We start from the raw sequence: 15,764 nt of genomic DNA, 5'->3' as shown, positions 1-15,764 counted from the left end.
TGCAGGAAAGTGAAAGTGAAGTCACTCAGTTGTGTCCAACTCTTAGTGACCCCATGGATTGCAGCCTACCAGGCTCCTCCGTCCATTCCAGGCAAGAGTACTGGAGTGGGTTGTCATTGCAAGGAAGCCCCTTACCCCTGCCCCAGTTCTCACTAGGGCAGTGGATCTCGAAGTGTGTTTCCTGGACCGTCAGCAGGGAACTTGTTAGACATGCATTTTCTCTGGCTACATCCCACAGTACAGGATGAGAGAAAATCTGAGTTGGGACCCAGCAATCTATTTAACAGCTTTCCAGGAGATTCTGATACTCCTCATGTCTGAGAACCACATTCTTTAGGATTGAATGGTTATCAGACCTGAGCGGTCTGGCTGTCCAGACAGGGCACCTTTCTTTTTTGTTTTTAAACTCATGTATGCAGAGTGCATCATGAGAAACGCTGGGCTGGAAGAAGCACAAGCTGTAATCAAAATTGCTGGGAGAAATATCAATAACCTCAGATATGCAGATGACACCACCCTTATGGCAGAAAGTGAAGATGAACTAAAAAGCCTCTTGATGAAAGTGAAAGAGGAGAGTGAAAAAGTTGGCTTAAAGCTTAACATTCAGAAAACTAAGATCATGGCATCTCATCCCATCACTTCATGGGAAATAGATGGGGAGACAGTGGAAACAGTGTCAGACTTTATTTTTTTGGGCTCCAAAATCACTGCAGATGGTGATTGCAGCCATGAAATTAAAAGATGCTTACTCCTTGGAAGGAAAGTTATGACCAACATAGATAGCATATTAAAAAGCAGAGACATTACTTTGCCAACAAAGGTCCATCTGGTCAACGCTATGGTTTTTCCAGTGGTCATGTATGGATATGAGAGTTGGACTGTGAAGAAAGCTGAGTGCTGAAAAATTGATGCTTTTGAACTATGGTGTTGGAGAAGACTTTCGAGAGTCCCTTGGACTGCAAGGAGATCCAACCAGTCCATCCTAAAGGAGATCAGTCCTGGGTGTTCATTGGAAGGACTGATGCTGAAGCTGAAACTCCAGTACTTTGGCCACCTCATGTGAAGAGTTGACTCATTGGAAAAGACCCTGATGCTGGGAGGGATTGGGGGCAGGAGGAGAAGGGGACAACAGAGGATGAGATGGTTGGATGGCATCACCGACTCAATGGACATGAGTTTGAGTAAACTCTGGGAGTTGGTGATGGACAGGGAGGCCTGGTGTGCTGTGATTCATGGGGTCCCAAAGAGTCGGACACAACTGAGCGACTGAACTGAACTGATGCTGTTTTTGAGGAGAAGGCAATGGCACCCTACTCCAGTACTCTTGCCTGGAAAATCCCATGGACGGAGGGGCCTGGTAGGCTACAGTCCATGGGGTCGCTAACAGTTGGACACGACTCAGCGACTTCACTTTCACTTTTCACTTTCCTGCATTGGAGAAGGAAACGGCAACCCACTCCAGTGTTCTTGCCTGGAGAATCCCAGGGACGGGGGAGCCTGGTGGGCTGCCCTCTATGAGGTTGCACAGAGTCGGACACGACTGAAGCGACTTAGCAGCAGCAGCATGTTGTTCTTGATGGATCATTTAAGCACTTTGTTGTTGTTGTCTGACAGCTAGACTGCTGTGCAATTCAATCCTTCAGGCCAACTTTAAAACTTCATCAGGCAATAGGTACGAACGCGGCCCCACCCCCACCCTATTCTCCAGCGTAGGCAACCCCTATGTGATGTCACGGTTGCCTCAACGTCATAACCACGCCCCTGAATACGTCATAGTGTCCTGGGCATTCTAGGCACGTGGTGCCGCTGGACGACCTGGAAAGTGCGAAGCGAGGGGTGCACTCTGAGCCGGAATGGGCGACTGGAAAGGTTACATCAGTGCAGTGCTTCGGGACCAGCGCATCGACGACGTAGCCATCGTGGGCCACTCGGACAATCGCTGCGTGTGGGCCTCGAGGCCTGGGGGCCTGCTGGCAGCCATCTCACCGCAGGAGGTGGGTGTGCTCACTGGGCCAGACCGGAGCACCTTCCTCCAGGCGGGGCTGTGCGTGGCGGGCCGCCGTTGCTGCGTCATCCGAGACCACCTGCTGGCCGAGGGCGACGGAGTGCTGGACGCGCGCACCAAGGGTCTGGACGGGCGCGCCATCTGCGTGGGCCACACGCCTCGGGCGCTGCTCGTGCTCATGGGCCGGCGGGGCGTGCACGGGGGCATTCTCAACAAGACGATGCACGAGCTGATCCATGGGCTGCGCTCGCGGGGCACCTAGCAGGACAGCCGGCCAATCCAGAATAAAGTCTGACCTGGGCGTGGCAGATCACACTCCAGTTGTGAGGGGGAGTAGGGGGAATTGCTGATGAGGAAGGTACTTTACTAGATCCTTGCAGAAGGTGTCTGATGAGGTTGGTATTATGAGTCCAGAGGCTTCCCAGCCTGCTAGGCTCTATCTCAGGACCTCCCATGGGTGCCCTGCCTCTGGACAACTCCCTAGGCCAGAGTCTGAAGGCCTTGGTGCCTCCCCAGGTTCCCTAGGGACACCCAAGCTAAGGAGGGGGTAGCCTCCTCAAATGCTCCAACTCAGACCTGAGTATCCTTTCCCATAAAACTTCTACAAGTCTGTGTGGGACAGACTCTAAAGGAAGTCCCCTCCCCACCCTCCAACACCACTCCCTAAGCTGGGACCAGTGTAATTCTCACCTCCACCTAGCAAGAAGATGCACTAGCAAGGACTGTGGGTGGGTAACATGATGGTGTTGGTAGCTTGGAGAACAGCTCTGGGGCTTCCAGGCCCTTGCATCCCCCCACAACACTTCAAAGGGGGTGGATGTGGGGATGGGGAGGCAAGTGTTGTAAACCATCACAACTAGATACCGGGCCCCACAGTCTTCTGCCACTTTGGGGTCCAAAGGCCCCAGAGATGTCCCTGGACTAGAGGGAGGAGCTTTGGCATTGCCCGCCCTTTGCCTCTCCTTCTGCAGACCTCTGCTCAGGGGGCCCTATGGGGGAGGAGGAATTGAAAAAGTTGGGTGGGCATAAATGAAGCCTGGTTTACCACCCAAAGGCAGAGTATAAAATGGGAGGGAAAGTGGCTGGTCTCTGCCCGCTGCGCATTGGGGCCCAGGGCATGGCTTCTCTTGCCCATCTCCACCCTCCCTCTCCTTCCTCCAGTAGCCCTGATGGGCCCCCACCTGTCACTGGGTTTCTGGAGAACTGATTTTATCCCAGAGTAGGGGAAGGAGACAGGTAGAGAGCAGAGGTCAGCCTGCTGGGTATAGAGATGCACGGAGCCCTCCTTCCACTTCCCTTAAGGTAGCCCTCACGGGGGCTTCCAGGGAGTTTGAATTGTGAATTGGACTCATTAGGCAGGGTCAAGAGGATTGTTGGGGAGAACTTGTTGGCTGGCTTTTCCAGGGCACAGCAGGCTCTCTTTGGGAGCGGAGACAGTACTGCTGAGCCCCAAACCATGATCTGTTCCTCCCCTCCAGATGGAGAGCAAGCAGATTTCCAAGTGCACAATGAGAGTTTCATTTCTTTCTTTTCTTTTTAATGAGGCAGTGTTAGGAAGGGGCTTGTAGTGGAGATGCAGGAACCCTGGGTGAGGATGAGGAGAATGGTATCATGGAGGAAGGAAGGTGGCAGGGAGGGGGTGAGAATTCAGGCAGTGACTCAGGCACCCACATCTATGCCCCAGCAAACAGCTGTAGGTCACATACAAGGACTCACCCTTACTCCCACCCAGCCCAGTCAGAGTTGCGTGTACACAGGGACACAAGTTCAGGCTTCCAAATACATATGCAAAGGACTCACAATCATACCCAGATACCTTGCAGTTGGCATGCGGCCCCCACATGTGCACATACACACTCTCAGCCGCACCAGCCGAGACCTCCCAGGACCTATACAAGCACTGGCGCATGCCCAGACACACCCCTCTGCCCTTGCACCCTGGGCATCTCAGACACAGGCCCCTTCTGGCTCCAGGCAGCCATCTGGGCTGGAGCCTAGAGACGGGTGGCGTTGTGGTGATGGGGCATGGCAAGGCGGGGGGAGGGTGTGGCAGGGGGAAGTTCCTCCAGGAAGACCCTGGCGGGCAGTGGGGGTGAGCGGGGCTCGGGCCTGGCGCAGCACAAGGTGGCGCGGGTGATGAGGCGGTCCAGGGGCTTCAGGGAGTGCATCCATGGGGGCAGGAAGTCCCACGTCTGCAGCCACTTGGGCAGGCACCCCGGGCTGCGACTCTGCAGCGCGCTGACAAGCACCACGAAGGCCAGCAGGGCCCCGAAGGGTGCGCCCACACCTACCATTGCCCGCCAGCCTGCCATGGAGAGCCCAAACACCATCGAGGGCAGCAGCAGGAAGCACAGGAGGAGGTAGAGGACGGCGAACCAGCGATACTTGGCCGTGCGTTTGCCCAAAGCCTTGGCCATGCGGATAGGCAGGCGCGTGCAGGGCACGGGGTACCACAGCAGGATGCCAGAGATGTTGAAGAAGAAGTGGCAGAGGGCAATCTGCAGGGGAGAGGGCAGAGGGGTGGAGGCGGGCACGGGCCCTAGCTCCCGAGTCAGGATTAGATGACAGGGGACCGCCAGCTCTGGGCAGCAGGAAAGTCAGCACTCAGGGCTAGCATGCCCCCAGTGAAACACTGGTACACTTCCGGACCAGTGGGTACATAACTGCTGCCCTAAACCCTCCACATTTCCCCCCACTAACCCCTCAGGAGTTCCCCAGCAGATCCCATCCGGATCCAGGAGCTGAAAGATTCATACTGATTTCTGGTTCAGAAGGTCTGGCCTCCTGAGTGAGCAGCATCCTGGCTTATCCATTACTCCTTTGCTCCTAGAAGAGCAGCCTCTTTGCTGTCTGCCCCTCAGTCCTTGATCCCCCAGATGGAGCCAGGCCCCCTCTTAACAGCACCCCTTCCTTAGAAGGTGAATCCCGCTGACTCTTGTTCATTGATTGGCATGTGTGCGCGCACACACACTCAGTCGCGTCTGACTCTGTGTTCTCAGTAATGTCTCCCTTGTTAGACTCTAAGGTCTTGACGGTGGCATGAGGTATACTTTGCCCATATGATTTCCATAGAGTCTGGCACAGCAGGTGCCCCCTGCTAGGCAGTCAAAAACTGTTTGGTACACACTGTCTACACTGGGTCAGGCTTCCGGTGCCAGTCCTAGCCCTGTCCTCCCTCTGGCAGGGCTCCTCTCCCAAGCTCACCTGGAAAGCGCTGGACAGCTTCTCCCGGGGGCTGGCCAGGGCAGCCAGTATGGCCGTGGTGGTGGTACCGATGTTGGAGCCCAGGGTGAGCGGGTAGGCGCGCTCAATGCTGATCACACCGAGGCCTGGGGGCAGAGCAGAGGACACGGGCTCCACAGCACCCTCCTTTAGCCTTTCCCTGCCGGCCCCACCCCACCTGACCCTGCCTCCGTGTGAGGACTCACCGATGAGTGGGGTGATGGCTGAGGTGAACACAGAGCTGCTCTGGACGACAAAAGTCATGCTGGCCCCTACCACCATGGCAAAGTAGCCTGTGGCCCAGGTGAAGGGGCTGGGAAAGTCTGCAAGGAAACCGTCAAAGTAGGATCAGTGGGAGGGGGTTGAGGGGGCGGGGACATTTCTTGGGGAGGAGGTCTCCGATGCCAGCTTCCAAGTGGCACCTTGTCAGTCTCCTGCTCAACTGCGGCAGCTTCTCCTGGTCCTCCTTGATCTTGGATTAAAGACCCTTCTTAGCCTGCTTCCATCATACTTTTGTTCCCTTGTTCCTTCTGCCTGGGATAGCTTCCTCACTCCTAAATATTCATGCTCAGGACTCAGTGTGGGTATCACTGCCGCTGGAGAGCCCTCCCTGACCCCAGCTCCCAGGCAGACTTTGCTTCTCCTTCCTCTGAACTCCCACAGATCCACAAATGCCCCTATTCCAGCACTTGTCATACGGCCTCTGCTCATGCCAGGTGGGGTCCCCCAAAGCTCAGCATGAGGCCTAAATGAAAGTCAGATAGTGTCACTGCCCAAACCCCCAAGTGCCCCCATCGCCCTGGATCAAGTCCAGGCTCTAAGTGCAGCCTGCAGGGCCCTGTTACCTCGCTGACCTCTTCCTGCCTCTGTCCACCTCACTCACCGAGCTCCCACCGCAGGGCTGGCCACCTATCTGTGCCACAAGCCTGCACAGCCAAGTCCTGCCTCAGAGCCTTTGCATGTACTGCTCCCTCCACTCAAAAAGCTCTTCGGCCACGTCTGAATGCTTCATATTTAGGTCCCTGCTCAAATGTCACCTCTGCGCAGAAGCCACTGACCCCCAATCAAAAGCAACTCGTCCATATTCTATTTGCTGTTTTTGCTTTCTGTTTGGCAGTTACTGTTCTCTTTCATCTGAATTTATCCCCCCTCGATCATTTTTTTTTTTTTGGCTGTCTTCCCGTGTGTGCTGTGAGCCCCCTGAGGGCAAGAGGCAGCTCTGTGAGGCTCACCTCTGTACCCCTCACACCACTCTCTGCCTGGCACACGGAGGGGACTTGATGACTATTTGTTAATTGAATCAAACGATGGCCTCTGGGAATCCCTTTGGAGTCACCTGCTAAAACGGAAGCAGCCACAGATTCCCAGCTTGTCAGCATCTCAGGGACCTCATATATCATCACCCAGTCCAACCGCTTCTTTGTTCACATGGGGAAACTGAGGCTCAAAGATGGTAGGGCTTTACCCAGATCACACAGTACGGCAGTGGAAGGATTAACAAGGTCCAGAAGCCCGTCCTGGGGCCTGCCCACCCACTGCTCGGGGCTCACCAGTGTTGATGACCTTCTGAATGACCTTGGCCACCTGGCCCTTGAGCAGAGAGTTGAGCATCTTGACAAGGAGGATGAGACAGGTGCACAGGAGGGCCAGGGAGCCAGCCAGCAGGATGAGCCCCACAGCCAGGTCAGGCAGCCCCGTGTCCACAAAGATGTGGTTGCCTGTGGGGTGGGGGAGTGGTATCAATCTGCTGCCCCCTCAGTCCGGCTCCCAGCCCCCAACCTTTGCCACCCTCTTGGACTCAGAGCCTCCTGTTCCTTCAACCTCTACATGAGAGCCTGACCCCAGCCCAGGAGCTAGGCTGGCCAACAGCTGTCCTTCTGGGCTGGAAGCAGCAGCCAGGTGGAAGATGGCCCTGCCTCTGCCAGGCTCTTCCCTGCTGGGCTGGACATCTCTCATACTGGGGGTACTCACACTTCTCCAGGGTGGCATTTCTGACCATCCGGCTGGTGTTGGCCTCTGCCCTGGGCATAGGAGTGGGAACCTAGATTAAGACGAGAGGTCAGTTCAGTTCAGTTGCTCAGTCGTATCTGACTCTTTGCGACCCCATGGACTGCAGCACGCCAGGCTTCCCTGTCCATCACCGACTCCCAGAGCTTGCTCAAATTCCTGTCCATCGAGTCGGTGATGCCATCCAATCATCTCATTCTCTGTCGTCCCCTTCTCCTCCTGCCTTCAATCTTTCCCAGCATCAGAGTCTTTTCTAATGAATCAGTTCTTCGAATCAGGTGGCCAAAATATTGGAGCTTCAGCTTCTGCATCAATCCTTCCAATGAATATTCAGGACTGATTTCCTTTAGGATTGACTAGTTTGATCTCCTTGCAGCCCAAGGGACTCTCAAGAATCTTCTCCAATACCTCAGTTCAATAGCAGCAATTCTTCGGCACTCAGTTTTCTTTATGGCCCAACTCTCGATTCAGACATGACTACTGGAAAAACTGTAACTTTGACTAGATGGACCTTTGTCAGCAAACTAATGTCCCTGCTTTTTAATATGCTGTCAAAGTTGGTCATAGCTTTTCTTCCAAGGAGCAAGCATCTTAATTTCATGGCTGAGATTGACATAACAAGTTTGGGAATGTGCATTCTGCGACTGGGACTAAAATGGGGGTTAGGGAGAGATGGGGGATGGAGAGGATACAGGTGGTCCTTGTGACTACCTGCCCCTGGGTTCTTTGCCTGCCCTCTGCTTCCTCTAGTGATGAAATGGGGGTGAAACATCTGCCACAGGAGAATCTGGCTGCAGTTGGCCCTCAGAATACTCTACTCCATCAGCTCACTGATCTGGCTCTCACCGGGGCCTGCAGGGGCCTCCTGATCAGAGGGCGTCTTGTCCATGTTTCTCCCACCTCTCCTGGGCCCTGGATGCTGCTGACCATGGCCCACTTTTTCTGAAAACTCTCCCTTTCCCATCGTTTATTATCAATCCCTGCCTCAGTGCGCCCCTCTTCCCTGGTACCCTTGCCCCATCCTCTCCCCTCAGGCATCTTGCCCAAGTTCTGGAGTTTTCCTCAATTCCTTGTCCAGAGAGGATGGAGCAGAGGGCCCAGGCCCCATATTTCTTCCCTCCCCCACTAATGTAATGTCAGTGAAGAGGAGAGCGTTCCTGGGGAGGTTTCTTTATTCAGAGGGCCCAGGGCCAGGCAGGTAGCTAGACGAGGGGCTCAGGCTGTGTGGAGGTGTTGGGAAGCATGTTGGGCCTAAAGGGGCCGCAGCTGCTGAGCTCCAGGCCACAGTCACCATCCAGAGATGTAGCCCAGCTCAGCCAAAGGGCCTGCTTTTACAAGAGAAACCGCAACTCTAAACATGTAGATAAAATCTCCCAATCTGTAAATGTTGGCAACCACTTCAAGATGTACTTTACAATTCTGTGAAGGCCAGTCTGGCCTGGGGACCACTCCTTTGTAGCCTTCTTGAGTTGGGATTTTTTTTTTCCTGGCACAGCTTGTAGGATCTTAGTTCCCTGACTAGGGATCGAACCCAGGCCCTCGGCAGTGAAAGTGCGGAGTCCTAGTCCCTGGACGGCCAGGGAATTCCCCAAGGAGTTCTTTTTTAAAAATGCAACCTAAGGCTCCTTACCTTTCCCCCAGGATCCTGTCAGTGAAAGGAGAAAGTGGGCCAGGCTTGGCTTCAGAAAAGCCATGTCGTGATGGACAACTTGGGTCCTGGAAAGGGGTAGTGACTCCTTGGGCCCCCAGCAAAATGCAAGAACCACAGCGTCTGTCACCACATTCTGCCACCTGTGGGAGCTGATATAGACCCTGGTCCCATTCTCCCTAGGGTGTCAGCAGCTCACACCCCTCTGACCTCCCTGGGTGCTGGGGGGAGGGGCTCAAATGGGGTATGGCACTTGGGTTTACAGCTCTTTTATGTTTTATTTTAAACTGTGTCATTTAAAGATGTTAGAGATGGGTTTCTCTGCTCAGAAGATAAAGAACCTGCCTGCAATGTGGGACACCAGGGTTCAATCCCTGGGTTGGAAAGATCCCCTAGAGAAGGAATTGGCAACCCACTCTGGTATTCTTGTCTGGAGAATTCCATGAACAGAAGAGCCTGGTGGGCTAGAGTCCACGCGGTTTGCAGAGAGTCAGTGTGACTGACTGAGTGACTAGCACACACGTTGTTAGAGATAAGAACTATTTATGGCACATGACTTTAAGTCGGGGCTTATTTTAGTGGCATGTACTCCCTTGAGTGGAGCAGCGCACTCATTTGTGCACCCATACCTGAGCCCTGGAGTACCTTCAAGCCTCGGCCATAATCACAGGCTGAGAAATCAGAGAAAATGGTCTCTGATGGGCTTGATTGCAAAAGCTGGCTGGAAAGCAATGGTAACTGGGAGGGAGCCAGGTGTTTGCCATCAGGCAGATCTGAGTTCAGTCCTGCTTTTTATCCCAACTACCTTGCGCAGGTCATGCCACCTCACTGAGCCTGTTTTCTCTAAAGCGGGATAAGAAAAGAGCTGTGCTCAAACCCCAGCTGAGCACTCCCTGCTGTGTGACGCTGGACCAAACATGAAACCTCTCTCAGCCTCCATTTCCTTGTCTGCAGCGTGCAGTCCATAATGTAGCCCACTTCTCCCCAGGGGCTAGTTGTGAGAAGCCTGGAAAAAGAAAGTGTGGAATTTATGTGCCTGAAGGGACAACCCAAACTAAGGAGACCTCTGGCAACTGAAAATGTGAAAGCGTTAGCTGCTCAGTCATGTCTAACTCTTTGTGAGCTCACGGACTGGAGCCCTCCAGGCCCCTCTGTCCATGGGATTCTCCAGGCAAGAATACTGGAGTGGGTTGCCATTTCCTTCTCCAGAGGATCTTCCCAACCCAGGGATTGAACTCAGGTCTCCTGCATTGCAGGCAGACTCTTTGCCATCTGAGCCACCAGATTAAGCTCACAGAGGGATGTGAGCTCCAAGAATTCTCCCCCAACACCCTGGCAGGAGGTGGGGCGGGGAAATAGCGCAGTGTTCAGGCCAGTACTGCAGCCTCTCCTCCAGGAGAAGGGGTGTTCCAGGGTCTTTGTTTTTCTGGAAGCAGAGGGTGAGTGCTGTGCTAGTGGCGCCATCTGGTGGCGAAGAGGAGAATTCACTTTTACAGCCCTACCTATCACCCCGGAGGGTCTCCCAAGTGGCTGTGGTCACCTGGTGGCATTCATGCCCGATAGGCAGAGTGGGCAATGGACACATAGGGTGGGACATACATCTGGAAGAGAAGTTGAAATGGAGAGTCGAGTGTGGGGTGTAGTTTCCTCCAGGACTTTGGTCCCCCCTCAGTTGCATAGACTTGGACAAACCTGTCTGAGCCTGTTTAAAATGGGGTTGTAAGGGACTTCCCTGTTGATCCAGTGGTTAAGAATCTGCCTGCCAAGGCACGGGACACAGGTTGGGTCCCTGGTCCTGGAACTAAGATCCCACGTGCCGCAGAGCAACTAAGCTTCTGCATCACAACTACTGAGCCATCGAGCTACAACTACTGAAGCCCGGCGCGCCCAGAGCCCGTGCCCTGCAACAAGAGAAGCCACCACAGTTAAGAAGCCCACACACCACAACTAGAGCGTAGCCCCCGCTCACTGCAACTAGAGCGCCCACGTGCAGCAGTGAAGACCCACCGCAGCCAAAAAGTAAGTAAACTTTTTAAAATGGGGTTGTGATAATCCCTGCCTCCCAGGTTGCAAGTCTTTGGAAGAAGCTTCTTTCATCCATGCATGTAGGGTTGACAATCCACAGGGTGACCACACAAGAAGGTAATTCCCAGGACAGTGTCAGGACCCCCTGAGCATCAAGAGTTGTTGGAATACTAATACCACCTCTGGCTTTTTCTTTCACCATCTGGAAAATTCCAGACTGCCAATCAGATAGGTGCCCTGGAGGCTGGCTCAGGCAAGGTTGGGCCTGGCTTGGTAAAAGCTGAAGGCAGTGAGAACAGGTCAGAAGGGGCCACAGGGAGACTCAGTGGCCAAAGGAAAAATGTGCAGGAGGAACTGCCAGGGCACATGATTGTGAGCCACTTTCCTGAGGGGACTCAGAGAGAGGGCCAGAACCGGGAGCTTACCTCCCACCCCCTGCTACTCTCCAGGCCAAGGAAATTGTATCTGGACCCTGCTGTCAAGGAAAGGTTTCCCCAGGACGGCTGGGATGAGAAACCAGTGAGCAGGCGAGTGGTAGCAGGAGCCATAGAGGAACATGTGAAGACAGGGAACAGGGCAGCTTGCTTCTGGTCGCTGGACCTCAGGTTCCAGGGGGATCATGTCCGCCTCACCAGCATCACTGAGGGTTCCATCAGGTGAGGGCCCCGTTTGCATCCTGCAAAGGGAGACTGGCTGAATGCAGCTGCAGGCAGGCGGTGGGGATTTCAGTAAGCGAGGATCACCACAGCTGAGGAACTCCTTTCCACAACTCGCTTTTTGATCAAAGTGTGTGACTCTGGTCTTTCAGGGTTTGCAGTGAAGCAGAGGGGATTTTAGCGATTCAGAGCTCTCGGAGAGTGCCCAGAGTGCTTGTGAGAAGGAGAGACGTGTTAGTGGGGTCATAAAGCCACTGTAAAAGCTGTCCGCATGCGCTTTTTGATCTCGAACTGCCTGAACGCTCAGCACTGAGTTGGAGCTGTGTGCCACTCAGATGCAAAGGAAGCTTGCAGGGCCGGTTGAAAGAATGTTCTCTGTTCACGCTGGGATAAAGTCCGGGAACATCAAGTAGGGAGGGAAGATGTTGTGCTGTTTCCTCGTCTTTTGTTCTCAATGGTGTTACTTCTTGTATGTCACAATCAAGGGGAAGTAGATACTGTGGATTATGGTTTTGATGAAGCATTTTCCTTTTTTGATGGCTGAATGAGGAAGTGCGGTAATTGCCTGCTTCCTTGTTAGCCTGGTATGATGGCTGGTCAATGAGTGTCCAACTGATCCAAACGGAGCCTCTTCCCAGGCGCGAGAAGCCAGGAAACAGCAGGAAGAACACACAGGACAAGGGGACACAGGCCTTTGGCAGTCTCCAGCAGAAGGAACCCAGTATCAGTACAAGTGGCTGTGTGTCTCCAGTGAGGTCTCCATGGCCTGCTTGTCCTGCTCCTGGGCTGGTTCCCTGTTGGTCTTGGTTTTCTCAGGCATCCTTGTAGCACTCTCTCCCTGCCCTTCTCTGCACATTAGCTGGGCCCCCAAACACGGCAGAGCTGTCACGAAGCAGCTCCCTAGATCCCAATGGGGAGAGATAGCCCTAGACTGCAAGACCCACGCTCAGGGCCCTGAAGCAGTAAAATAAGCTCTAAAGGGTTTTTTAGCCTCTTGGAGCCTATTTCTTTACCTGTGGAACCACAGAGTTGAGCCAGATCAGTGGTTCTTCAACTAGTCGGCTTGTTGAAATGTAGACTGCTGGGCACCACCTGATTTTTATTTTTTTCTAATTTAGTGAGTCTAGGAAAGGGCCAGATACTTTGTCTCTAGTGGGTTCCCAGGTGATAGGTGTGCCATTGGCCCACATTTTGAGAACTGATATCTGGGCTAATTCAATGACATGCTAACTCTAATTGATTAGCAATGGCCGCCTAAAGCTGGTGTGAGACAGCGAGGGTATAGCAATATCCGCCACAAGGTGCAATATCACAGCAAAAGTGCCCCCTGCCTGTCCTCCCCAGCTAAAGGATTGCCAAGGTCTCTCTCTACAGAGCTTTTGAACAGACCATGACTCTAGCAGTCAGCTGTCTGAAGAGGGAGTCTTCTCACCGAGGCTGGACCCAGTACTCACCTCTGTGGGATCTGGGTGACACCAGACACGGATGAGGCTGTGATTTCTCAGGGACTCATCCCCGGAGGCAAGGCTGGTAATCACAGACTTGTCCAGCTGTGGGCAGTGTGGGCGGTGGGTGTGAGGGTGTGGTCCTACAATCCCCCGGGCCCCCACCTCACACCCGCCCTGCCGCTACCTGGATGATGAGCTTAGTGAAGGGCTCTGTGATGATCTTGAGCAGGTCAGGGGCATCGCGGCCGCCGCGAATGTTGAAGGAGGCCACCACAAGTCGAGTGATGTGGTGCAGGTACCCTGTGGCAGCCTCCAGGGGCAGCAGCACCAGAACTGACAACCAGTTAAAGCAGTCGTGTATGGTGGCCCCCGCGAAAGCCCTGGGCAGGGAGGCCACATTGCAGGGCAGGCTGGAGCCAGGAGACGCTCAGACTAGGGGCTCCTGGCATGGGGGACCACCCTCCCCTAACAAGGACAGGCCCCTCACCACTCCCCCCTCACCGCCGGAAGTCAGTTCTGTCCCCCGCCTGCATCAGAGCCACGATGGTGTTGGTGACAGAGGTGCCGATGTTGGAGCCCATGATGATGGGGATGGCAGAGCTCACCTCCAGCACTGGTAGAAAAAGGCAGAAACTGGGAGGGGTGGCCACCCAACTCCTGCCCCCACAGTTCCTCCTGTCAGACCCGTTGCCCACATCCCCGCCCCAGCAGGCATTCTTGCCACGCTGCTGACTCTACTCAGCCTTGGCATCACAGGTACGAGGGGCATGTGCTATGTGCATGCATGTAAACTGACGTTCACATATGCGTGCTGCCGCTGCGAATATGTGAATGTGTGTGTGGGTATGTGTCAATGAGGACACAGGTCCTATATGCAATTGTGCCTCTGTGCTTGTGTGTGCACATATGTACACGAGTGTGATGTCAGTTTCATGTATCAGCTTGGCTAGTACCCAGTTACTCAATGGAACTCTGATCTAGATGTTGCTGTGATTTCCCTCAACCATCAGTTGACTTTAAGGAAATGAGATTAACCTCAGTAATCTGGGTAAGCCTCATCCAGTGAGATGAAAGGCCCCAAGAGCGAAACTGAGGCTTCCCCGAGAGGAAATTCCACCTGTGCCCTGCAGTATCGGCTTTTGCCTATGAGTTCTGGCCTGCCCTTCCCCGTGGCCTGCCCAGCCTGCCTCGCAATCACGATAGTCAGTTCCTGGCGATAAATCGTAGATGTCTCTATGCCTCCTGCAGGCTTTGTTTCTCTGATTCCTCTGGTTCTGTCCCCTCAACTGATGGAATGAGTGACTGTGTGGCGACGTGGAGGTGAGCCTTCCTGGGCCTGTACTCCCTACTTGCCACCCTTCCCGGCTCCTGGGCACCCCACCTGGCTGAGACTCGAGGCCACGCTTTGGAGAATAGAGTGGGAGATGCCAGAGCTGCCCATTGTCCTCTGCCCCTGTCTCCTGCTCTTCCCACCCAGAGCCCCAGGCCCAGCATCGAACCACCCCCACCCCCCGCACTCTCCCTGACCCTGGTGGGGCCAACTCACAGCCAGAGGAAACCATGCTGACCACAATGGACGTGGAGGTGCTGGAGCTCTGTACCAGCACAGTCACCAGGATCCCCACCACCAGGCCCGCCACCGGGTTGGACAGGATGGCGTTGTCCTTGAAGATGTCGCCCGCCACCTTCCCTGAGAACATAAGCCAGCATTGTCCGAGACGCTTCGGGCCCCTTCCCTGGCCCCCTCCCTTCCGCCCTACCTCCAGCCAGCTGGAAAGCCGAGCTGAGCACATCCAGGGAGCAGACGAAGAGATAGAGGAAGGAAAGCATCAGCGGAACCTTGAGGAGTGTCACGCCAGCCCGGTGCAGTTTCTGGGCCAGTCCAGGTTCTGGAGATGGGTGGTTGTGAGCACAGGGGCTCGAGTGTTCTGCCAATGACCGCGAACACCCCTGCCACCCCAACCCAGGCCCACCTGGCTTCCGCTCATCCTCCTGGGCCAGCTTGGCAGGCAGTGGGTCGTGGCGCTCCACAACCTCCCCGTAGGGGCAGCCACGCTCTGGGAGGGCCACGGGGCCCACGCTGGGGAAGCCGTAGGCTGAGGTCCCTGGAATCCTGTGTAAGACTGGGGACGGGGCTGATCAGGGTTTCTCTGGGGCCCCGTTTCCCAGGGAGGGTTGGAGGGGTTGGGCGGAGGGCTAGAGGCCTCCCTCCGGGTTGGGGACGCACGCAACAGAGGGAAAACAGGACCCGGGGTGGGAGTAGCACTCACCCTGTGGGCTAGGCACATAGGCAAAGGCCGCTCCATGCATCATGTGCCCCCCACGAACTGGGAGTGGGGAGACAGCCTGGCCCCCCAGCTTCTCTCCGTAGGACATCATCTCAGGTGCACACTGTGGGCCTGTGTGTCAGAAGTATGGCAACACTGAGTGATGACTGCTGAGTCCCGGAAACTGACACACACTCACACACTCATCCCCCTACATCCGCACCCATACACCCGCTTGCACAAACGCCCGTGGTGTGTGATCCCGAACACACCCCCAGCGAAGCACACCCTCCACCACCACACACACCCAAAGAGGCACATGGGTGCTCAGCACAGATCTGGGGATTCATTCATTCAGCAAGTATTTATTGAGCATCTACTCTTTCTCAGGCACTGGGCTCGATGCTGGAGTTCAGCTAGCTAAATACAGATACAGCTTCTGCCCCCAGGAAGCTCAAAGTCTAGCAGAGAAACAGATGTCAATGA

At 54.7% G+C, this 15,764-nt stretch overlaps 2 protein-coding genes across 2 annotated transcripts; one reads left to right on the top strand and one right to left on the bottom strand.

Moving 5' to 3' along the window:
- Nucleotides 1–36: 36 nt before the first annotated feature.
- PFN3 (profilin 3) lies at nucleotides 37–2,313 on the top strand. The gene has a single exon (XM_020873970.2). The coding sequence runs from the start codon at nucleotides 1,854–1,856 to the stop codon at nucleotides 2,265–2,267; it is 414 nt and encodes a 137-aa protein (XP_020729629.1). The 5' UTR covers nucleotides 37–1,853; the 3' UTR covers nucleotides 2,268–2,313.
- A 1,241-nt stretch (nucleotides 2,314–3,554) lies between these two features.
- Nucleotides 3,555–15,561, bottom strand: SLC34A1 (solute carrier family 34 member 1). Its single transcript, XM_020874018.2, has 12 exons — nucleotides 15,282–15,561; nucleotides 14,985–15,134; nucleotides 14,772–14,900; nucleotides 14,558–14,701; nucleotides 13,513–13,624; nucleotides 13,196–13,391; nucleotides 13,018–13,113; nucleotides 7,199–7,268; nucleotides 6,778–6,945; nucleotides 5,434–5,550; nucleotides 5,210–5,334; nucleotides 3,555–4,503 (listed from the first exon to the last, which is right to left on the bottom strand). Exons 1-12 carry the CDS (start codon nucleotides 15,388–15,390, stop codon nucleotides 4,000–4,002), a joined length of 1,920 nt encoding a protein of 639 aa, XP_020729677.2. The 5' UTR covers nucleotides 15,391–15,561; the 3' UTR covers nucleotides 3,555–3,999.
- Between the last annotated feature and the right edge of the window lie 203 nt (nucleotides 15,562–15,764).

Source organism: Odocoileus virginianus, chromosome 3, assembly GCF_023699985.2.
Source record: "Odocoileus virginianus isolate 20LAN1187 ecotype Illinois chromosome 3, Ovbor_1.2, whole genome shotgun sequence".
Classification (NCBI taxonomy): domain Eukaryota; kingdom Metazoa; phylum Chordata; class Mammalia; order Artiodactyla; family Cervidae; genus Odocoileus; species Odocoileus virginianus.
The sequence above is the reverse complement of the archived record's forward strand: the minus strand, read 5'-3'. Positions and strand labels throughout refer to the sequence as shown.